The following is a 25,517-nucleotide window of genomic DNA, read 5'->3' on the forward strand; positions in this document are numbered from 1 at the left end:
TCTTGACGAGCGTTCCATTTACTAGCACAGATCCTTTGTTGCCAGTACTTTCAAGCACAGCTACAGCATTCCCCTCACGCTGGTCATTTCCAGAAACAACAGTAACCATACTGCACATACACTTCCTAAGATATTCACCTCAAGCAACTGGAAACCAAGAAAATGGGGGAAACAAAGCAACGCAACCATGCACACGACTACAGATAAGTATTTACTGTGCTTAGAAGTCTCTAAAATAGTAATCGGCAAAACAATCCACTAGCAAGTTCTAAGGGGTGTGCATGGAGGAATAACACAAAAAAAACTCGGACATGACATACCTCACAGAACCACATCAAATAAAAATTCCAAAACCCCATTGAAAATTTACACTGGCCCTAATATGTACCTGGGATTGCTTGATCTTGCACAAAGTTCCACTTGCAGTATGATCCTTCAGCGGGAAGTTGAAATTTCTACTAGAACCAATTGTGAAGTTCGATGTGGAAATAGGAACATTCGGATTCTGAAGCAATAATACCATCACATTCCGATTCCCAAATAAACAAGCTTCATCACTTCAAATAAAAAATGGTCAACTGCAACTTGAATTAAATACTCAAAATCACAATTGGATTACCTGTGAAGACTGGGATAAGAGCCTGCACCAGGGAACACCCTCAGAGTTGGGATTTTGCTTCTGATAAAACCACGAAGAGAACGAACTCTTTGGTTTATCAGCCACCAAACTTGGCGTAGACCCTTAAAACCAATTTTAAAAAATCAAAATTTTTTTCTCGACAAGTAACCATTCAGTGTCTAAAATGAACAAAAACAAAGTTGATCCGAAAAACCACAAGTGTGAAGCACGCACCATCGGCGATCGGCGCTGCCACTGGTACGGCTGGCAGGGCATCAGAACGACCCAAACCAATTTTAGTATTAGGGCAGCACTCAGAACGACGTCGTTTTGAGTGAGAGGGCCATTTTCAAAACTTCCATCCCACTAACGTGCCATGTGGGAACGCCGTTGAGCCAGGTAAGCATAGGGGGAGCCAGCTCAGCATTTTCCGTCCGCTCTGAGGGTGGCTCATGGACGGAGGGACTGATCGGTCTTATTTTCAGGAACGTCAAGCATTTAAATGTATTTTCCAATGTTCAGGGACGAAAATGTCTGCAGGTTAAAAGGTCAGGGACTAAATTGTCCTTTTCTCTAATTTTTTTAATAAGAAAACAACCTCAATCCTGACAAAAGGATAAGAAAAAACCAACACCTCAAAGCCCCAAAACAGAAAGATCTCCCACTTTGCCTTGTCTTGGATTGATGGATTCCCAGAGCCGGAAACAAACTACCTAATAATCTAGCTCAACTGAAAATTCAACAGTAATTAAATCAGATTTGATCAAGCAAGTGCCCATTACAAATTGTAGAGATTATTACTTTAGAGAAAAACATTGTCATCAACAACTATGAAACTCAGAAAATTAGATGAATTGTTTCAAGCACAGCGCACATCTATATCATTATAAATATAGAATTGAACAGCCACCATGGGAATTAACTACTGTGCTCACCCGAAGCCACGCCACGGACCGATTGTAGTTTTCTTTGTCGACGGCGAAAGACGCAAGAACAAGACTTCAACAACAAACTCTCTGTTTCAAGTCGATCAAGCAAGTCACATCAGATTCACGTGTGGGTCACCGGGTCTTAGATGATGGCGCATTTTCTGGATCTCCTCTTCGTCATCCTCGGCGCGGTCACGGGGTCGAAGAAGAAGGCGCCTCCTCTGGTCCTTCTCCTGCGCGTTAAAGAAGATGGCATGTCTTTGTGGAACTTCTCTCACGGCTGACGGCGATGCGAAGCGGGCCACACGAGGAGGAAACGAGAGCGACGAGCTGCGGTCTTCTCTCCTTCGCAGAACAGTAGCGGCAGCCATGGAGAATGAAGGAGACTAGTTTTTTTTTTTGGCTAATTAATTTTGATATGAGAAAGTAAGGTGTGTTATTCAACGTTATGATGGTTTGAAGAGATAATACAGTAATGTGACGGTGTCAGTTAGCTGAGCAGGGGCTAGTAATCGGACCGTCCGATTTCTTTGTTAGAGTAGGGGGTGCACAAATCGGACGGTCCGATTTGTGGGTGAGGGAAAATTTCGAGCATAGTAATCGGACCGTCCGATTAGATGGTGTTGAGATCTTTTTGTTTAGGTTAACGCAAATCGGATGGTCCGATTTGCTGTATGCGAGAAATTCTGAATTTGAAAGTGATGAAATCGGACGGTCCGATTTCAGGGCGTAGTAAAAGTTTACTGTTGGCATGCGGTCGGACCGTCCGATTTATGGTTTTATATATACCTCTCCATTACCCGAAGTCTCCATTTTTTGTTAGTCTTTGAAATTTCTCTTCTGAAACCCCTTTAGTTCTTTCTTCTTCTTGTTCATTGTTTCGGCAGCAGCTTTCATGTTTATTGTTTGAAGATCCTATTTGCTGTTTGAGAGTATTTTCTGTGTGTACATCATAATGGATGATAGAGTATTGTTAAAGATTTATTATCATGGGCAGATTTTATTACAAACAGCTGAAGGTGTAAAATTTGTGTGTGAAAATCCATTGGATGTTATTATTCCATTTACATTGTCATTTGAAGAATTTAAAGGTGTAATTTGTGAGAAGATGGATTCTCAAATATGTAGGAGAATATCGTGCATTTTGTACAGGAACCCAGTATCTGTATTTGGTGGGTTCGTTCAGTTTCAAATCAAGTATGTAACCGATGAAGCGAGCATGCAAGATATGTTTTCAGTGTACATGGAAACTCGCTCACAGATATCATTCATCGAGCTGTATATTGAGTTTGAGCAGTCGGAAACAGACCGGAATATTGAGATGGAAAATTATAATAGTGATAGTGAGGAGGAGTTCGAAAGTAATTATGAATGCCTTGATCCGGGTGGAGATGGAGATCTGGCCGAGGACACTATGCAGGCAGATGTGGCCGATGTGGCAAATGCACTAGTAAACCAGCATCCGTTTGTGGAGCCTACTTTCATGCGCTCACTGGACTTGGAGGCCATGCATACACCGGAATTTCCTGAGTATATGAATGCAGGTATGCAGTTTTGATACAATGTATGATAGAATAATATGATAGATTTATCAGTTAGCATGACGAACAGGCTAGGGTCGGGTCAAATCGGAGCGGTTCAAAGAAAGCCGGACCGGTTCGAACCAAGCCGGACCGGTTCGGAAAAAACCGGACCGGTTTGAACCAAACCGGACCAGTTCGAACAAAACCGGTCCGGTTCGAACTAAACCGATTCCGACATTGGTATATTGATATTGATTGTGTTATTATATGTTTTTTTTGTTCAGCTTAATTTTATTCTTATAATTTAATAATTTGATTTAATTATGACCGGTTCGGTTATGATAACTACGGTAATTAGCGTTTAGTTTTTTAGTTGATTTTTTATTTCTTATGTATTTAATTACTTATTTATATTTATTTGACCAATTTATAGTTATTGATTAGAGTACATAATTTTTGGTGTGAATGTAGCAGAGCTTCCTGTTGTAGCGGATGGTGAATTTATGGTGGGGATGGAATTCAGTTCTAGGGAGGCAGTGATTAAGGCGATGAAAGATTATACAATCCGTCGAGGCGTGGATTATCGGGTGTACGAGTCGGAGCCTACAACATTCTATGCTAAATGTACACAGTACGGTTCCGGTTGTGACTGGCTGATCAGGGTGAGTAAAATGTCCCGAAAGTACTGCTGGGAGGTAAGGAGGTACAACGGTAGTCACACGTGTACTCGAGCATGCATTTCTCAAGATCATTCCAAATTGGGTTCCGACACAATTACAGAAGCCATTAAGCTGTTGGTAGAAGTTGACCCATCTATAAAAGTAAAATCAGTCATTGCGGAGGTCCAGTCGAAGTTTAATTACACTGTAAGTTATCGGAAAGCCTGGTTAGCAAAGCAGAAGGCAGTGGAGTCAATTTTCGGCGGGTGGAAAGCTTCGTATGAAGCTTTGCCCATATGGTTTGAGGCCATGTGTCACAAAGAGCCATCAGCGGTCGTTCACTTTGAAACAATGCCTGCGTACCAGGGTGATGACTTGGTTCCTGACATCCGTGTCTTACATCGAGTCTTCTGGAGTTATTACCCTTGTATCAGAGCATTCCGACATTGCAAGCCAATAGTGCAGGTAGACGGAACTCATTTGTATGGAAAATATAAAGGTTGTCTGTTAGTGGCAGTTTCTCAGGACGGCAACAACAATATTGTGCCCATTGCATTCGTGATAGTGGAGGGGGAGACTTCAGACGCGTGGCACTTTTTTCTCAGTAACTTGCGACAGCATGTGGTGACGCGTGACGGTGTGGGCCTTATATCCGACAGACATGAATCCATCAACTCAGCTATTGTTCGGAGTAACGGAGCCTGGTCTCCTCCTAGGGCTTTCCACATATTTTGTATCAGGCATATAGAGTCGAACTTCCTGAGAAAGTTCAAGGCTCCATACCTGCAGAAGCTTATCGTCAACATAGGTAAATATGAATAAAACAGATCAATTATTGTCTAATATTATGTTATAATGCATGATTTTATGATGATGCCTTTTGTGAAACACAGGATATTCGAGGACGGTCCGCGAGTACGAGATACGTTATCAGCGACTGCGCGAACGCGGTGAGGTCTACAGTACCTGGCTAGACAGGATACCGCGCGAGCAGTATGCCTTGGCATTTGATGGTGGATACCGATGGGGTCATATGACAACAAATCTGGTAGAGTGCATCAACTCGGTTTTGAAAGGAGCGCGCAATCTCCCAGTCACTGCACTTGTTAAGGCAACGTTTTACAGGCTTAATGAGTTATTCACACGAAAAAGGGCCGAGGCTGAGGCACGTATTAATGCTGGACATGTGTTCTCCGAGGTTGTGACGACTAAATTGCATGCAAATCAGCGGACATCAGGAAACATCCAGGTTAGTTGCTTTGATAGACAGAATGAGGTATTTGAGGTACGTGAGATGCCTAGTGGAGTGGAGTACGCAGTCGACCTACGTCGAAGAGTTTGTGACTGTGGCGAATTCTAAGTGGATCGCATTCCGTGTCGACATGTATTTGCTTGTTGTGCAAATCAGCGACTTGATTGGCAGGTGTATGTTCATGAAGTATACAAGATGGACCAAATTCGAAGAGTTTACAGAGCTAGGTTTAGGCCACTAGGAAATCCGACAACGTGGCCCGTTTATAATGGACCTCGTTTTGTAGGCAATCCGTTTCTTAGACGTGTTGCCAAAGGTCGGCCAAAGATGACCCGCTTCTTAAACGAGATGGACACTCGGATGCTGCGTGCGCCGAGGCGCTGCAAGCAATGTGGGGCCGAGGGCCACAGCCGTAGCAGATGTCGTCAACGTGATGGTGCAAGTGCAGATCCAGCCACATGAACTTGCTATATTAATTTTTGATTTTGTTGCATGACTATTTGCACCTATTATATGATCTTGTGTTATGTATGTATGATCTTGTTGCATGACTATTTGAACCTATTATATGACCTTGTGTTATTTGAACCTATCTCATGAACTTGTTATATGAATTTCATCACATAAACATGTCGAATATGTCGAATACAATAGTAGATCACATAAACTCAGCTTAACATAGTACATGTCAAATACAATAGTACATCACATAAAATAGTACATCACATAAACTCCGAATAAAATAGTACATCACATAAACTCCGAATAAAGGGCTACTTTCTCCTTCCCCACTTCATTTTGTCACAGAACTTTTTGCACTTCTTTGCAACCCTTTTAATAGTAGATGGAGAATATCTATTAGCGCTTCGGCGTGGAGGATCAGTCATAAGGTCATATCCTTTTCCTTTTTAACTTGTGGCCGTACCTATTGAAATAGAACAAGCTCTAATATAATGTATTTCTCAATTAAATATAGCTCTAATAAAATGTATATCTCAAATAATCATACCTGCACTAGGCGCTGGATCGTTGCCGTCGGAGTCATCGTCACCATTTGTATCATCCGCATTACCTTCCTCATCCTCATCCTCATCCTCATCTTCAGCGTCATCATCGTCATCATCGTCATCCTCATCATCTAGACGATCTACTAGGTAGTCATCAGCCTCCTCAGCAGCTGCCTTATTACTCTCATGAATGAGACTCATCGGAATACGTCGTGGGTTCCCGCTCTGTATGATACCTCCCATGGCAACTTCACTCCGACTCGAATCAATAGAATGTCGACCACCAGAATGTGATGAGGATGTGTGGTGTCGAGCTCTCGAGTCTAACGACATCCTACCTGAAGCAAGACCACTCGGATCCTGCGGAGCCATGAATCCAAGTAACTGGCTAAATGAGGCTTGTTCTCCTGAGTCAAAATGTGGAACACCCCAATACTGTTGATGTAATGGAACTGATGGAGTAAAGTAATCCGCGGGCTGAGTCTAAGGAATATATGTCTGAGGTGCCTCTTGTGTTTCTGCCTGAGAAACTGGGGGTGGTGGTGGGGGCGGTGATGGAGGCGGCGGTTGGTTCTCCTGATGATCTGCTGGGTGGCCCTCTAGATTGTCTTGAAATGCGAGATCTGTCAGTTGCAAGTGGGCACCATATGCCCCCCGATACCATTGCATGTAAATATCCAAGGGACTATGTAATGGAACCAATGGATCAGAAAGAATGTGACTATACCGATTCGTCCATTGCATGACCCATTCTGAATGCACGGCGGACCAATCTTCATTCTTAGGTCCAGTCAACACCTCGCCATGTGCATGTCCTAGGTTTCGCTCTTGCTGAGGCACACCCTGACTCAAACCAAACTGTCTCCTCAACCTATCAGATGCATGCCACTCAATGCATTCAAAAGAGATCAGCGGCACGGTTGCACTCCAAATAACCAAGTGGTGGAGGATGTCAGCCGAAATCAGACCCGCCACAATGCGGTCAACTGCGTAAGCCTCCCAAACAAACTGAACACATTGAAGATAACATAATATTACACACCAGATAATAATACTTCTAATGAAAAATATAAAGACAACTGAATATCACATACTTGTCCTTCCTGCAGATCGTCCAATACCCTCCTATAGTGCGCCAGAGAATGATATCTATAAGCCCGTTCATCACGGTCCCAATTACGCCATCTGACATCAAACAACCCATCATAAACAACTTATGATAAAACACTCAATTAAAAGGTGATGCACTTATTCAAAGCAGATGATGTTTGAACTTACCTATTAGCAAGCGGAAAGACTCGAGGATTGCCTGGTATAGGCGAGAGAAATGGTAAACGAATCCAACCCCAAGTAAACAGAAGGGTCAGCGGTCCATCAATCTCCTTGCAGTTGACACGAGTAGCCCTACACAATGCTCTATACAAGTGCGCCAAACATGCCGAACCCCAACTAAATTCTCTAATCCCGCCAAAGTTACGGAGCAATGGCAGAAATTTCCAGTGCACTCCTGCCGCAGACTTGTCCCCAAACATAATGGTCCCAAATAATAACATTATGTGACACTTTACATACCTCTGAATCTGAATATCATTATCTAAGACTATATGTTCTTTTAGTCTCCGAAACCAAGTCAACTTTACAAAACTTTCTCTACATTCTGTCTTTCTGGGTGCAACACCAAAATGATGGAGGCATTCGACCTCTAACGCCTCATAACTACTCATAGTCGGTCCTGTAACTGGAAGACCATTTGTCGGAAGCCCAAAAATTACCGCCACATCCTCCAATGTCACGGAACACTCGCCAATTGGAAAATGGAAAGTATGCGTCTCGGGCCGCCATCTCTCGATCAGAGCATTAACCAATGCCGATTGACATTGGACAACTCCAATCTGCGAAACGTAATAAAATCCAGTCTCCCGCAAATGTCCCTCCACAATTGGATCATATGGATCCGGTGGCATATAATGATCACATATTAACATTCGTGAAGCCTACAAAACATAGCCATATATCACATTAATCAAATATAACCATGCTTAATTAACATACCATATTTAACATTCTTGCATTCTCATTATCATATAATCAACATAAACATAATCAATAAACCTTAAATGAAACTAAAATTAACATCTATTTATTACTATTATTTCCATGAAAGCTATATTTTCTAATATCTACATCCTAACCTTTTCTTAATAACGATTTCCATTCGTTTAATGTAAATAGATAGAATGAATGAATAATATTAAACTCAAATAAATTTAAAATTAAATCTCATTATTATTATTATTACTCGACAGCAATATCAAATTATATTAACTCCAATATCTAAACTAAACTAAATCCTATTTGGTTTATATAGTAATAACTATTAATAATATTTAATTTATATTTATATAACTGAGGTATATTATTATTATTATTATTATTATTATTATTATTATTATTGTACGGACAAATATAGAAATTAAATTAACAACCATACATTATTCTACTAACTAACCACATTATTATTATTCTTACAGTAATTAACTATTTAAACTAGTTTAACTTACTAAACCAAACCTAAACTAACGGTCACTAGAATAATAATAATAATAATAATAATAATAATAATAATAATAATAATAATACCTCGTTCAGGATAAATAAATTAATGTCACTTAGTTCACTAATTATACTTATACAACTCTAACACTTGAACTAACTAACTAACAACATACATTCACTAATTATAAAAATTGCATGTAATCTAATTATTATTATTTAAATTAAAAAAAATTAATTTAATAAAATAAACTTACATAATTAGGTTGATCAAGATAATTAACAATGTGTAGCTCTGGACGATTCACATCTTTTGTTCTTCGTCTCCTTGGCATTGTTCAACTTGGTCCCCCTCCTTTAATTTTTTTGCTGCTGAAGCTTCAATGGAAGAAAGGAAATGGATTTTGAAAGTGATAGAAGGGTTTGAGGGTGAGAGAGGAACGAAGTAAGGGACCGGATGGAAGAGTGGGGTTTTACTCCAATGTGAGAAGGGGTCCACTCCCTGGGTGCCTGCATGCTCGACGCGTGGCCATGGTGCGCAAATCGGACGGTCCGATTTGTTCACCATCCACGCCAGTAATCGGACCGTCCGATTACATAGCCCCCACCCTCCCGTAATTCACCCCACACCTCCATATCGATGGAATACACAAAATCAACCCTCATATTAAAATTAAAAAAGTATTTTTTTTTCATATTCAACCGGATCGGATAGCGGGTTCGGTCAGTTCGGGCTTGCTTTTGGGGCCTGAACCTGTCCAAAAAGATAAAACCAATACCTGGGAATAATAAGGGCTCAATCATTGAATGGTGGATCACATATTTTCTTTTTGGGTTGGGTTGGTTTTTCCAGGCTTTCAAAAGCCCAACAACAACAAAAAATTTACTACTAACTGATGCTAATAATCCTAACTCACTTGCCTCTCACTTCTAAACCACTTGACCAACCTAGAGTGTACATGGCCCGGCCCGACTCAAAGACTTGGCCCGGTCTCGAGCACTTTAAGAACTAATTTGGTGTAATTTTATTGGATTTAGGGTCGGGTAATGGTCTCAAAAATAGATCTGGTCATTATTTTGGGTCGGGTTCGGGACATGGTTCGGGTCACCCGAAGTCGGTCCAGTGACCTGGTCATCATACACGATTAATATTTTGTGTTATTAATGATTGATGATGGTTATTCTTACGTGGAATTTAAGTATTGTAAACCTTAATATTTTGTGTTATTAGTTATTATAAGACTATAAGTTAATATTTTCTGTTTAAAATGCATAAGATTTGAGACTAATGCAAAATATTGTATTATTTGTATTGATTTTAAATATTTAGTATTATTATATAATATTAGTATTAATTATGGTTAAGTTTTAATTTTAGAAAAGAGTTGGTTCTTGTTATATTTTTTTAAGTGAATTTTACCATATCAAATAATAGTTGGAACCTTGAAAATTTAGATATTTTCACATGCTAGCTTATAAGAAGGTATAAAGATAATGTAATATTAACAGCCCGGTTTTCACTTGATTTTTACTTGATATAATCGTGGCTCGAAAATGTATATGTTTCATCGGGTCTAAGACCGAATTCGGGTCTAATAAATAGACCCGGTATATATTTCGAGTCGGATCTAAATCACATCAAACCCAGTTTTACCCGACCCATACACACCCCTACAACCTACCAAGCTTTCCGCTGCACCACAAGCTGTCAAGGCAGCCTTTGTCTCCTCCATAGGACACTTGTCGCTTACAACTTCCAGCAAAAATCTACGCATATGGATATTAAGTATCAATCTACATGGAAGACTTTGCTCAATTATTACTGTTTGTTTGGGGTAGGATCTGATTGATGTTTTTTTGGTCGAATGGATCTGATTGATGTTTTTTTGGTCGAATGGATCTGATTGATGTTGAAGCAAGAAAGTTGGTGATAGTTGGGTTGGGCCGTGGAGGTTGCACTCCAAATTCCATCAGAACTTTTGGATCAAACGGATTTTGTTATGTCGATTGATACATTTTCAATAGCAAGCTAGTATTTGCTGATGGATTTTCTCAATTTCAACCTCTCTCCTTATTCGAAAACCATCTTTATAGATTCTACAGCAGTTGCCATTGCAAATATCAATGCACCTGGTATGTAATATTATAACACGTGTTCTTTTTATTTGTATAAGATACTGTATGGACTCATGTATTGTCCGTATATCTGTAGGCTTTACGATTTCAACAGTTGGTTGCTATAATAGGAATAATATTAATATTAATAAGGTGTTAATCCAACGTGTTAGTTAATATTAATAAGAGTAATGCTAGTGATGAATTAAATTGTTTTCAACTAATTTTTTTAACGGTAATATTAGAAAAATAAAAAAAATAAAATTTATCTTATTTAATATTTATTAATTATTACATAAATATAAATTATGTTTTTGGCTAATTTTTTTTACTAAGTATTGTCACTTTTTTAATTAGTTTCTTTATATTAAATTTTAGACTTTAAATAATATAATCTTAATTTAAATTATAAACCTAAATACAAAAATTAGTTAATTAATTTTATTTTTACTTTTTAATTCATACAATAAAAAAGAATTAACCCTTAATATATTATATGTGTTTATATCTGTGTATGTTTTGTTTCGCATATTTTTAATAAATATTTCATTATTTAATATATATTATATATGAATGTTTTAATGACTAATTTTTATGTATAAATAATATAGTTATATATCAATTTAGTCTGTATACCATCTAACTATCTCTATATGTAATGAGTTTAATTTTAATTATTGTGATAGAAATTAAATTAGTCTTACAGTTGAAAGATATAAATAAATTTTTAGTCGTTACAATATATTGTACAATAAATTTTATTAATTAATGAACCTATATAAGGAAGCCAGTAAGTACAAAAATCAATTTGTAGTCATTTTCGATATTATCATTAATAACTAGTAAGATTTAACTTCACTTTATTCTTTTAGTTTACAAAAATAATTTATTAATAACTTTTACAACTCTTACTTTTTTATTTTTTGTTGTTTTTTTTATTCATATGTGTCAAATGATAGCAAAAAAATCAATTAGTCACCTATTATATTTCTTTTTTTTATTTTCACAGGTCTAACTTTAAAAATATTGCTTAATTGTTTTTAAAATATCTCACAATCTATCATAGTTAAATAACTATACACACCATTAAGTAAATTTATAAAAAAAAAACAAGTGGTAAAAGTCTTTTTATTAATTTTTAATTACTAATTTATTTTTTTTAAATAAACATGAAAGAGACTTATTATTATTACTTTTTTTGGTCATAATTTTCTTTCGTGCTCATATAGAAATTGAATTAATTATAATTTTGTAATAATTAGTGGCCCACTCTATGTTAATTGCCAAGCTTGGGTGGGCCTGAATGGCTGAATGTACCAAATCATCTTTGGGTGAGCCTGAAGTTATAAAAGCAAAAATACTATTTATTTTATTTAATAATTTAATTTTAAGTATTAGACTAAAAGTCACTTTCATTTTTTTTTTAAAATTATGGCTGTGATAGTGAGATAAACTATAATCTCATAAAAAAATTCAAAATTTATGTTCAATGAAAAGACTATTTGAAAACAAGTTTAATTATTTTTATAACGATTATTTTTTAGGAAAGTTTTGGAATAATGGTTGAATTGTCTTTTGTAACTTTAAAATTGCAAAATTCAAACCAAAATGAATTACTATATAATTATCAAGTTAAACTGCCTACATTACACCATTTGAGTGCAATCTTTTTAATGCAGGATGTCCTTTTTTTAGTACTAACTACTCTTTAAGTATAATTGTTAATATAAAATGAGGACTAAAATTTGAGTAAAGTTACACATTTCTAAGTTCTAACTTTATTTTTAATTGTGTGTTTTGAGAACATAAACATTAATTAATTAAAAGATGTAAAGAGATATTGAAGAGAGAACAATGTCTCCAAGATGGCCAGCATATATGTTGAGTGATGAAATTGTGAGAAAATTAAAGAGTGATGAGAGTGCCATTGGTGCTGCAATCTTCCATAACTTCACTGTCTCTATGCGCAACACAAATTTGACATCCTTGAAGCTCTTCACTGCCATGTAATCAGCCTCTGAGGTAGATTCTTCCATAACCAATAATGGTGTCTCCTCCATTCTTGGAGCTCAGTAAAGGGGTGATGACTATTTTATTATGAACTTGCAAACAATACTAACTAACAAACCTTATGTGATCATAATTTGTTTATAGTCTTATCTCAATTATTTAAAAGCACTGTGTGGCACGTTATCTCAAAGTGATTTTATCATGGAAGTTGGGCCTTCATCATCATGATATAGTGTTTTGTCTTCTTAGATTTTAGCTGGAGCAGTTAGGATTAGAATGAACTAATCTACATAATTAGTATGCTTAATCACCTTGACTAATTACTTAACTATCATTGATTGATTGCATAAAGTATAATGAATAGTTGATCCCGTTATAAATAGAAAAATGTGTTGGGATTATTCATCCAGATTCAACCACACATTCAACTTACATCCTTATTTATTTATTTTGCAAAATATAGAATATTTATCATTTTAACTAAATTTTTATTAATGTGTTAAAGAAATTCATGTAGGAACATATGGAGGGAAAATCAACAGAACATTTAATAGAATAGATCAGATAAAAGATAAATAAGTGGTGAAAATAGTAAAAAACTTGAAAAAAACTATATTAACAATAATCATATAGCCGAGAGTCTTAAAATATATTTAATAATAATAATAATAATAATGATAATAATAACAATATTTTTGGAGTTCACTTTACAAAATTCTAATATAATATTAGAATAGTCAATTATATAATAACAAAATAAATATATTTTTTAATTTCACATCTTATATCATCTCCTTGTGGTGGTTGCTAGAGCCCCATATTCTCATTCGGTTAGCTGTTTGTTCCACCTGCAATTATATTTATTATAAATTAAATTATAGTTGGTAAATCATATAAATCGCTAATTATGTATCTAAAACTTTAATCACTTGTTTAATTAAAGAAAAAGATCCATCGCAAAAATGATAGTCGTATATTAAAATTAACTACTAAAATTAATTATTAATATATTTATATATAAATATATATGTAATTTAATTTATTTTTAATATATATTTATATTTTAACAAATATTTTATACTAATAACTAATTTTTATAATTAATTTTAATGTGCAAATACCATAATCGGATTCCACATTATTATTATTACTACCTCCTTGGTCCAGTTGGTCTTCCAAATAATTAGTATAAGGACAAATATTTGAATGACACTACCGCACTGTGTGCCACCCCACAGACCCTACGAAATCAAAATAAAAACAAATGTTAGTCACAATAACTTTTATATAAAACTATTAGAATTTGAATTCTCTAAAAAGAGAAAATTAGTAAAATGATAAAATAAAGAATTAATTATTATTAATTTTATAATTTTTAAAAAATATATGTCTCACTAATTTAATTTAAAAATAATTAATTTTTTTCTATTTTATCATTTTACTAATTTTTTTATTTTAAAAAATTTTAATTCAAAGAATTTAGTTAAATTGTGTTTTAAAAATATTTTTTAAGACTATAATAATAATTTTTTTAAATAACTCAACACATATTTTTTTTGTAAAATATCAAAAATATTATGTGTATATTAAAAATAAGTCACTAAATTAATAATTATTTATTTACATGTAAATATATATGTATTTATATAATTTTTAATATATATTTTATATTTTAATATATTTTATACGAAGGATTAATTTAATAAATAATGTTTTGGATATACCTTTCATGGTTACAAAATCATATAGGCTATTTTGAGAAATTAATTGTGCTTGCAAGAAGATATAATTATTTAATAAAGTTTAATTAGCCTGTTAGTCTCGATAATTTTATTAAATTTTTAATTAAATTTTTATATATTTTTTTAATTAAGTTCTTACATTATTTTTAATTTTGTAATTTAGTCCTTTCTAGTATAAAAAATGTTAAAATTAACTAAATATTTCTCTACAAATTAAAGGTATATCCATAATTAAAAATCAAATTAGATTTTTAACTACATATTTTTTTAGATAAAAATTCTGTTAATTTTTACATTTTTTACATGAAAAAAACTTAATTATAAAATTAAAAATAATATATAAATTTAATTAAAAAATAAAAATATAAAAACCTAATTAAAAATTTGATAAAATTATAAAAAGCAATATAGTAACTAAACCATTTAATAATTACCTTAAGTCCCACATGGTAATTGAAACCAAGAAAATAGCCAAGAGAGAGTCCAACAATATAATAACATGCCAAGTTTATGTATCCAATCATCACCTGCCATCCACTTCCAATTGCAACACCTATCAACATTATTATATAAACAAAAGTCTATTAGAATTTATATGGGTTGTGACTTAGGCTAAGTCACCAAATTAAAGCAAATTTATATATAGTTGACCTGATATGACTTGTGAAACACTACTAAGAAGCATGGTTAGAGCAAGAAGGTAAGCTAAATCAGCCACTGCTCTGATCAAATCCTCACTGTTGGTGAAGATCATGGCAAGGTTTTGTTTACACAACAAAACAACACTCATGAATGAAATTCCAATGATGAGAGATTCACACATTGTCACAATGAATGAGTATCTTGCTGCTCTTGGATGTGACATGCCAAGCGTATTGGACACTCGAACACTTCAAATTCAATTCATACAACCAATAAAATCAACAATCAAGTGAAACAATTTTAAGAAAATTTACTACTACTATATGCATAAAATGCTTCTAAATTATAGATAATAATTACATCAAACATACACTAATGAATTTCATTTTTATATATAACTCACCTTATGGCAGTGCTTATTCCAAGTAGCAGCATCAAGTACCAACCCTGAATATTGATGCTAAAACACAAAAGCATCTTAGTTATAAAAATCAAGAGAAAATAAGAGAGCTGAAAATAATTGATAAAAGGAACTAATAAATATCATATTTCACAAAAAATGATCATAGATTTAAATTATGGAATATATTACTGATATAATTATTAGGTTAGGTTGTCTATATCCTTTTAAGTACGATCATTTTTGGGATCCTGTGTTAACGTAAGATGTTTGTGCATCAAACTGTCTTTTGCATTATGTCAGAATAAAAAAAATATTCGAAATATTTAATTATGTATTACCATATCATTCAAATATTTACTTAAAAATTATTAAAGTCATGATTAAATAATGAAGTTTGATTATTATCTTACCAAATAGAATAGGAAGCAAGAGCAATGACAGGGTTGTCTAAGTGACCAGCAAGAAGGACAATGAAAGGAGAATACCATTGCTCCAACCATGTCATAACAGATAAAGAAAGACTTAGCCAAGTAAATGGCAACAAATCTTTGAAAGCCAAGAAAGAATAACCACTCCAACCTTCCTTACACCAACAAGAAGCATACACAACAAGAGCCAAAGCAAGAACCCAATGTGAGACAATATGAGCCATAGCCAACCCTGTTGAGCCCCAATTAAATCCATAGATGAAGACATAAAGAAGCAAATTTTGTACAAGTAGGGCCACAAATGTTATGCATGTTATCACCATAACCTTGCTTTGAGCTTGAAGGAATCTTTGTGTGGGGAGTATGAAAGCAAAGGAGAACATGGATGGAATTGCTTTCAATGCATAGTTTCCAGCAAGCTCTGATATTTCTTTGTCTTGGCCAAGGAACTCTAAGATTGGAGTTGCATAAATGTGAGTTGGTAAGAGGATTATGCAGCTCATAGTTAGCACAATCCATGATCTTTGGAGATAGATTCCAGTGGATTTAACTTGTCCTGCTCCATAAGCTTGTCCACATAGTGTTAGCAGTGCTGATGACATGCCAAACTGCAATTTTTGCTCAAACATACACATTTTGGTTTCTTTTAACACCTATTTTAGATCACTGTCATGTAATATCTCTAAATTTCTATCTATTATGTCACATTTTCCAAATACATGTTATACATTCTAATAACTACAATTTTTTAATAATAAATCGAAGAAAAAAGGACGAATAAATTTCAGACTTTTCATCTCTTTTGGCTAATAAAAATACAAAAATATCTCTAACCTTTAAAAGATACAAAAAACACAAGAGTTTTGTTCTAAGTGATCATGATACTTTTGTATTTTTTATTGGTTAGAGACTAACTTATTTTCGTGATGATATTATTGATAAGTCAAAGACTTATTTGTCCTCATTTGGCAAATTTGGATTGCAAAAAATAAATGGGTTTTTGAGAAAAAAAAAAGCTACTCATGAATTTGTGTTGAGAGAAAAAGTTGAATTAAGTGAAGAATTTCTTCTCAAAACAAGCATACATTTCTTTTCTTTACATAATATATTTGTTTTATGTCTTGGTATTGGGTTGTCCCATTTCTAAACTTGTGTGTGTTTTTAATGGAATTTTTTGTCCTCATTTTCATCAATTAATGCAAATTCTACCTTGGTTAAAAAAAAATGTAAACTAACTTAACTTGGTATTCATAAAAAATTGGATTAATTCGACAACACAACAAAAATGGTTCACACATTAATCAAAATTTAAGTATTGAATTGATTTGCATGTTTCACCTAGAAATAGTAGGAGTTTACTCTAAATAAATAAAGTTGATGTGAGATAAACGAACCAGGAAATTATAATAAAAGCAGGATATGACACCAAGGTAAAGAGAGATGGAAGATAGAACAATGTCTCCAAGGTGACCAGCATAGATGTTGAGTGAAGAAACTGTGAGAAACTGAAAGAGTGAGGACAGTGCCACTGGCCCTGCAATCTTCCATAACTTCACTGTCTCACTGCACAACACAAATTTTGCATCCTTCAAGTTCTTCACTTCCAAGTAATCATCAGATTCTGTTGGAGGACTTGACTCTCTCATTAGTAATGGTGCCTCCATGGTTAGAGCTTTGAAGATAACACTTCACACTTCACTTGACTCTCACATGATTACTTCAACCTAAAATTATTATCACACAAACACACAACACTTGTGGGGTATGATTAGTCTTGTCTCCTTTCGAAATCAAGCTAGAAAACCATAGAAGCAAACAATTCTCACAATAGTATGTTACACTAAATAAATAAATGAGATGAAGTTGTGAAACATGTGTAAATAAAATACTGTTATTGCCAAAAACATGGTGAAGAAAATTAAGATTTTTTTATGCGTGGTTGGATGGTGTTTCTAAGTGTACCTAAAATAGAGAATTGAAAAATGGACATGAATTGAAAGAAGTGGTATTTAACTATTTATAAAATTAAAGAATGGCTCGTGACCAATAGAATTAATTTCTTGTTGGTAATTATATTTTTTAATAGATTGTTTATTAAATTTATAATTAGGTTTTTATATTTTTTTAATTAAATTTTTATATTATTTTTAAATTTGTAATTAGATTGTTAATGTAAAAAATATTAGAATTAATAAAATATTTTTTTGGCAAATTAAAAATACCCACAGTTAAGAATTTAATTCAATCTTTGATGATATATTTTTTGGAAAAATATTTTGTTAATTTAACGATTTTGATATGAAAATAATCTAATTAAAAAATTAAAAATAATATAAAACTCAATTAAAAAAATATAAAAAAATTAATTATAAATTTAATAAAATTTTAAAAATAAACATAGTATAAAATAAGGGGAGAGTTTTTTTTTTTTTGTTGCTTACGATATTTGTTCTGGGTGAAGCTTGGATCTGATTCGGTGCCCCACAATGAGCTGTTCTAAATTGTCTGGGTTTGTTTTCCTTGGGTGAAGAAAAAGAAATGTCAAGAAAGACAAAAACAAATCTGAAAAAAGAGCAGAGCACTGAGTTTCTTTCAGAAACCAAACTACAAAACAGGCCAGGTTATTGGGCTTGGCCCATTAAAGGTAGCTTTGGCAAAATATTGGGCCCAATCAAAACTTCTTAGGACAAATGGACGGGATTATCAATCACTACACTAGTTCTTAAAAAAAAAAAACAGACCAAAAATAAAAAACTCTTCGTTCTTCTGTTTTATTTTATTTTTTTCCATTTCCACCTTGCTCAATAAATTTTTATGCGTTTTACATGCACTAATATATTTGAAGATCCGTTTTTGTTTCTCTCGGTGTCAGCAATAAGAATATTTTTTCCTTATGTTCGAAAAAAGAAATATTTTTTCCCTTTCAAAAGAGGAATTTCATTGATTGATAGAAGCAGGTTCAATGGCAGAAAAATAATGACTATTATTTTAAAAAGACTAATAAATAATTTGTACAAATTGTGTCTTCGTTGAGAAATATACCTTAACATCTATGACTTTTAATTCCATGACCTATTGATCGAAGATTCTATTATTGATTTGACTAAAAAGACCATATTGAAAACTTATTTTTGGAGTTGATATATATTAAAATAACAAACTAGTAATTGCTCATCAATTTAGTCTCTCAAATTCACGCATTAAATTTGAAGGATCAATTTGAACATTGCAATCATTTTTTTAATTTTTTTATAAGAAAATATGATTTAATTCAGACCTATCAATAAAACATGACCCAACAAAAACAAAGTTAGTAAAAGAAAAACACGTGACCGATATAAAGGGGTATGTCTAAAACGAGCTCAACCATTATGTGCTTATTGAATGAGCCACACTTATATAGGCCATTAGATTTTATTAGATGAAAATCAAAGGCTAATATAAAACAAGAGCATTGATGGACTCTAATAAGTATAGAATATCCTAACATATAAATAAATGCTTTAAATGACAATACTTTAATACACAATACTTTAAACGACAACAAAATCTTTTATTCTTTAATAATTAAATATAAAATATATAAATACAAAATATATGAGTATTTTTTATTTAATAAAATTAATTATTATGCAAAACTTTTTTATAATATTAAAAAATTATATTAAAATAATATTTTAAACAGTAACATAAAAATATAAAATCATTAAAATTTATTTTATATTACTTGATAAATAATTAGATTATTATATTCAAAATTTATTAACTAATTATTTTTATTAAAGATATTATTATATAATATAATTTTTTATAAAAATATTTTTAAAAATTAATTTATTTAAAATATCATATATATTACATAAAAATATTATTTTTTATTATTTTTTTTAGAAAAAAAGAATAAATAATATAATTTTAAATACATACCTAAATAAAAAGGTTAATATTTTCATGTATTATATATAATGTTTTAAATAAATTTTATTTTTACAAATATTTTGATAAAAAATTATATGATATAATAATATATTTAATAAAGTAATTAGTTAATAAATTTTAAATATAATAATCTAATTATTTGTCAAGTAATATAAAATAAATTTTAATTATTTTATATTTTATATTATAGTTTAAAATGTCATTTTAATATTATAAAAAAATTGCATAATAATTAATTTTAATGAATAAAAAAATTTATTTTTTTTGTATTTATTTAATTTATATTTTTTTAGAACAAAAAGTTTCTACCTTTATATAGTAAAATATGTGATAATCTTCTTAATATATATTAGGGGTAGCAAAACGGGTCGAATCCGTCGGGCCGACCCGTCGAACTCGCTAAAAAAAGTGGGTCGGACTAGGATTTAAAACCGGTCAAATTAAAAGAATTTGCCAAACTCACAAAATTTTTATGCAAAATTATTTTATAATATTAAAAGATTATATTAAAATGATATTTTAAATAGTTATACCGTAATAGATTTAATATGTTTTCTGATTTTAATGTTATTATATGATTATAATTATTTAATATATAAAAAAATTACGAAATAGTATATATATATATATATATATATATATATAGGTGGCGAACGGGTCTAAACCCGCCGGGTCGGCCCGCGTACCCCGCCAAAAGAAGCGGGTTGGGTTGAAAAATTGGGACTGCCAAATAGCAAAAGCCCGCCTAACCCGCACCACTTAAACCACGGGCTTTGGCGGAGCGGGGCGGGTTTCCCCGCCAGGCTTAGTATTTTTTTAGCAATGGGTATTTTTATAATTTTTTTTGCCAAAACCCAACTTCTCCCAACCTAACTTACAAGAGAATGAAGATGAAAATTGAGTGTTTTGGATTATATTTATTTTGTTTTAGAAATAATATTTATAATCATATTTTGGATTATGTTTATTTTGCTTTGGGAACAATATTTATAATTATGTTTTGGATGAAAACTTGGTTTATATTTATATTTATAAGATATTTATAATTACAAAGATTTTAATGTTTGTGAATATAAAAATTATAATTTGTTTATACTTTTAGAAATTATAATAGTTAAAAGTAAAAAATAGGAGAGATTTTTTATGCCTTTATATATATTATTTAATATTTAAAAGTAAAGAAAAAGAGGATATTTGACGGGTTATGCCCTCCGGCCCGCCAGCCCGCCGTTAGGCGGGGAGGGCTAGGATTTTGGAACGGCCTCACTAGGCGGGGCGGGGCGGGCTTCTGGCGGGGCAGATTTCCCCGCTTGCCACCCTTCTATATATATATTAGGGGTGGCAATGCGGGCCGGCTCGCCCCAATCCGCCCCGCCTCACCTAGGTCCGCACCTTAAGCGGGACGGGCTGGCCCACCCCACCAACTAAAGTGGGTACAAAATGCTAGTCGTTTGGCTTTTTTTTTTTTTGAAAAATAAAATTAATTAAAATTAACTAAAAAATAATAATTAAACAATTAATTACAAATAAAAAATAGTCAAATTATAATATAATTTTTTAATATTTTTTAAATTTTTAACTTTAATAAAATTATTTAAAATAATATTTGTCAATAGAACTATCTTTATTTTAAAAAATAAGTCATATAATTTGAACATATATATGAAATTGTAAAATAAAATAAATAAATCACATAATTGGAACATATATACATAATTTAGCGATTTTTTTTAATTTGACAGGTTTCAAATTCTAACCCAACCCACATTTTTTAGCGAGTTCGACAGGTCGGCCTGACGAATTCGACCCATTTTACCATATTATCACATATTTTATTATATAAAGATAAAAAAAAATTTTTAAAAATATAAAATATAAATACAAAAATATAAGTTTTTTTTATTCATTAAAATTAATTATTATATACAATTTTTTTATAATATTAAAAAGATATTTTAAACTACAACAAAAAATATAAAATAAATAAAGTTTATTTTATATTACTTGACAAATAATTAGTTTATTATATTTAAAATTTATTAACTAATTACTTTGTTAAATATATTATTATATAATATAATTTTTTATCAAAATATTTGTAAAAATAAAATTTATTTAAAACGTTATACATGAAAATATTAACTTTTTATTTAGGTATGTATTTAAAATTATATTATTTATTCTTTTTTTCTAAAAAAATAATAAAAAAATAATATTTTCATGTAATATATATAATATTTTAAATAAATTATTTTTTAAAAATATTTTTATAAAAAATTATATTATATAATAATATCTTTAATAAAAATAATTAGTTAATAAATTTTGAATATAATAATCTAATTATTTATCAAGTAATATAAAATAAATTTTAATAATTTTATATTTTTATGTTACTGTTTAAAATATTATTTTAATATAATTTTTTAATATTATAAAAAAGTTTTGCATAATAATTAATTTTATTAAATAAAAAATATTCATATATTTTGTATTTATATATTTTATATTTAATTATTAAAGAATAAAAAATTTTGTTGCCGTTTAAAGTATTGTGTATTAAAGTATTGCCATTTAAAGCATTTATTTATATGTTAGGATATTCTATATTTATTAGAGTCCATCAATGCTCTTGTTTTATATTAGCCTTTGATTTTCATCTAATAAAATCTAATGGCCTATATAAATGTGGCTCATTCAATAAGCACATAATGGTTGAGCTCGTTTTAGACAATCCCATATAAAGGAAATGAAGATGACTTATTTTCATTATGTCTTTGATAATTTTACATTGTTTCATCATTTGGCTCTCGTGAACAAAATTCTAGGATTTATTAGTATATTAAATTTTCCAGTTGTTGAATCCAATGATTTAAAAGTCCACTTCATTTTCTATTTTGCTACTTTTCATACTCAAGATCCGGTCCGGGTAGAAAAAACGGCACCGACCCAGTTGTTTGGGTCAAATCCATCCTGATTTAAATAATATCGAATTAAATATATGAAGGTACCAGATCTTAGAGGGTGAAGATTGAAGAAGAAAGGAGATTGAAGATTGAGAAAGAGAACAGAGAAAAATGAACTTTATTGATTACTCAGCAGAATGAATGAAAAATCAGTCCAGTACAATAATATGCGTCTACTTATAGAGAGTGACGGAAGCTTCTGGAAAATTGCCTAAGGGTGTGAAAAGGTGTGACTTGTGTTAAAGGTGTGACTAGTGCTAAAAGTGTGACTTGTGCCAAAGGTGTGACTTGTACCAAAGGTGTGACTTGTGCTCACTCATAACAGAACTACCTGTAACACTCTCATCATAACACCTATCATCATCTCTACTTGTCTTTGATCTATTTTGTTGACAGCTATACACGTATCATCATCTCCAGCAAACTTCATTCTACTCTGTTGAGGATGAACAATTCTGACTTCCAGCAATAAGTTGCTGATCATGAACACTGAGCTTGGCACGAAAATGGAGAAAGCTCTCTGAGGGTATTGCCTTTGTAAGAATGTCAGCTAGCTGCACTGATCCTGGAATATGGCTGACTTGAATCTCTTTATTGTTGAAATGATCCCTAACAAAGTGCAGATCAATCTCGAAGTGCTTGGACTTGGAGTGGAGGATAGGATTGGCAGCAAGCAAAACTGCGCTAAGATTGTCACAATACAACATTGGTGCTTCGGGTGATGGATACAGCAATTCACTCATCATGGTTTTTACCCAAATTAACTCTGCTACTGCATCTGCCATACTTCGATATTCAGCCTCAGTACTTGATCTAGCTACTGCCGACTGCTTCTTTGATGCCCAAGAGATCAAATTTGAGCCAAGAAAGACACAATAACCACTGGTGGACTTCCTATCATCTGGATCCCCAGCCCAGTCTGAGTCACTATAAGCAGTTACACCCATAGAGGAATCCTGTTTTATATGTAAGTCGTAGCTAGCTGTGCCACTCAAGTATCTTAGTACCCGTTTAACCATTCTCCAATGACAGTCCAAAGGAGCTTGAACAAATTGAGACAGCTTGTTAACACTGTAGCAGATTTCAGGCCTTGTTATTGTGAGATACTGCAGGCTGCCAATGATCGATCTGTATAGCTTTGGATCATAGAAGCTAGACCCACCAAGAGCTGAGATCTTCACAGTGGATGGCAGAGGTGTGTGGCAGGAGGCACAGCCAACCATACCAGCTTTCTTTAATACTTTCCCAACATATTTCTGCTGAGTGAGCACTAGACTACCATCACAAGTTCTGGTTACTTGAATTCCAAGGAAGTAGTGTAGGTCTCCCATATCTTTGAGAGCAAACTTTTTGTTCAGCTTAGCTATCACATCTGTTACAAGCGCAGAAGATTCACCAGTCACAATGATGTCATCTACATACACAAGCACATAAGTTTGGAGTCCATCAACAGTTTTGACAAAAACTGAGACATCAGACTTGGTAGCTGCAAAACCAATCTCCCTTAATCCACTTGCCAGCTTATGATACCACTCTCTTGGGGCTTGCTTCAGCCCATAGAGAGCCTTTGTAAGCTTGCATACTAAAGAAGGATCTCCTTGTTCATACCCTGGAGGCTGCCTCATATAAACTTCCTCCATTAAATCACCATGCAAAAAGGCATTATTAACGTCTAACTGTCTAATTACCCAGGATTTGGATACAGCGATGGACAGCAACAATCTAATGGAAGTACGCTTTACCACTGGGCTATAGGTCTCTGTGAAGTCAGATCCATATTTCTGAGCATACCCCTGAGCTACCAGCCTCGCCTTGTGCTTTTGTAATGAGCCATCTGCATTGTATTTCAGCCTGAATACCCACCTGCTGCCTATGGCTTCTCTGTTGGGTGGAAGGCTTACTAATTCCCACGTATTGTTCCTGATTAGTGCATCATATTCGAGATTCATAGCAGCTCTCCATTCTGGAGAATTCAAAGCTTGCTTCACAGTTCTTGGCTCCACACTGGCAGAAAAGACTTTTGGCTTAAAAATTCCAGCCTTACTTCTAGTGATCATTGAGTGAGAATTAACAGCAGCAGGTAGAGGTTCAAAATCCTCTGAAATTGGTATCTCAATGTCATTGATAGGGATAGGAGTGGGAATAGAGGAAGCAGCTGTTGGTAACTGAGGTATGAGGGGTGAGGTTGATGGTTGAGGAAGAGTTGAAGATGAAAAATTGGCTGAGTTGTGGTTCAAACTGGCTTGAGAGGGAGAGACCTGCTGACTTGAGACTGGATGGCTGAAGCTGACTTGCTGAGACTGAGACTGCCTTGGTTCAACTATATTTGACAAAGGCCTAGGAATGAGTGGAATGGTTGGAATAGAGGGAGGTAAGGCATCTTCAGAGGTTGATACAGATTTACTAAGAACCTGCTGTGTAGCTTGCTGAAAAGGAAATTTGTCTTCAAAGAATACAACATGAGGGGTGATAATAACTTTTCCATCCTGAGTGAGACATTTGTATCCTTTGTGAGATGTGCCATACCCAATAAATGTGCAAGGTGAGGATCTGAAATCCAGCTTGTGCTTATTGTAAGATCTTTGATGGGGAAAACATAAACATCCAAAGACTCGAAGCTGGTCATAAGAGGGCGTTTTTCCAAACAGTTTTTCAGTAGGAGACATGCCCTCTAACACTGGTGTTGGAAGCATATTTATGAGCTTGGCAGCAGTAGTAAAGGCTTCTCCC

At 33.0% G+C, this 25,517-nt stretch overlaps 1 protein-coding gene and 1 long non-coding RNA gene across 2 annotated transcripts; both read right to left on the minus strand.

The window, feature by feature from the left end:
* Positions 1-444: 444 nt before the first annotated feature.
* LOC130983213 (uncharacterized) lies at positions 445-887 on the minus strand. Its single transcript, XR_009087283.1, has 3 exons — positions 854-887; positions 620-741; positions 445-505 (listed from the first exon to the last, which is right to left on the minus strand). It is a non-coding gene; the product is annotated as an uncharacterized LOC130983213 (long non-coding RNA).
* A 12,420-nt stretch (positions 888-13,307) lies between these two features.
* On the minus strand, positions 13,308-17,680 carry LOC130982461 (protein DETOXIFICATION 35-like). Its single transcript, XM_057906475.1, has 7 exons — positions 17,277-17,680; positions 15,865-16,490; positions 15,455-15,511; positions 15,061-15,299; positions 14,844-14,962; positions 13,822-13,908; positions 13,308-13,515 (listed from the first exon to the last, which is right to left on the minus strand). Exons 1-7 carry the CDS (start codon positions 17,544-17,546, stop codon positions 13,450-13,452), a joined length of 1,464 nt encoding a protein of 487 aa, XP_057762458.1. The 5' UTR covers positions 17,547-17,680; the 3' UTR covers positions 13,308-13,449.
* Between the last annotated feature and the right edge of the window lie 7,837 nt (positions 17,681-25,517).

This window comes from Arachis stenosperma, chromosome 5 (genome assembly GCF_014773155.1).
Source record: "Arachis stenosperma cultivar V10309 chromosome 5, arast.V10309.gnm1.PFL2, whole genome shotgun sequence".
NCBI lineage: Eukaryota > Viridiplantae > Streptophyta > Magnoliopsida > Fabales > Fabaceae > Arachis > Arachis stenosperma.

What these genes read in the sequence shown, in the direction of transcription:
- LOC130982461 (XM_057906475.1), bottom strand. Translation starts at nt 17,546, where the DNA reads ATGGAGGCACCATTACTAATGAGAGAGTCAAGTCCTCCAACAGAATCT. An exon ending in GGAATAAGCACTGCCATAAG is followed by an intron (nt 15,300 to 15,454) that starts GTGAGTTATATA and finishes TTGAATTTGAAG; the next exon opens with TGTTCGAGTGTCCAATACGC. An exon ending in AGACCAACTGGACCAAGGAG is followed by an intron (nt 13,516 to 13,821) that starts GTAGTAATAATA and finishes ATATAATTGCAG; the next exon opens with GTGGAACAAACAGCTAACCG.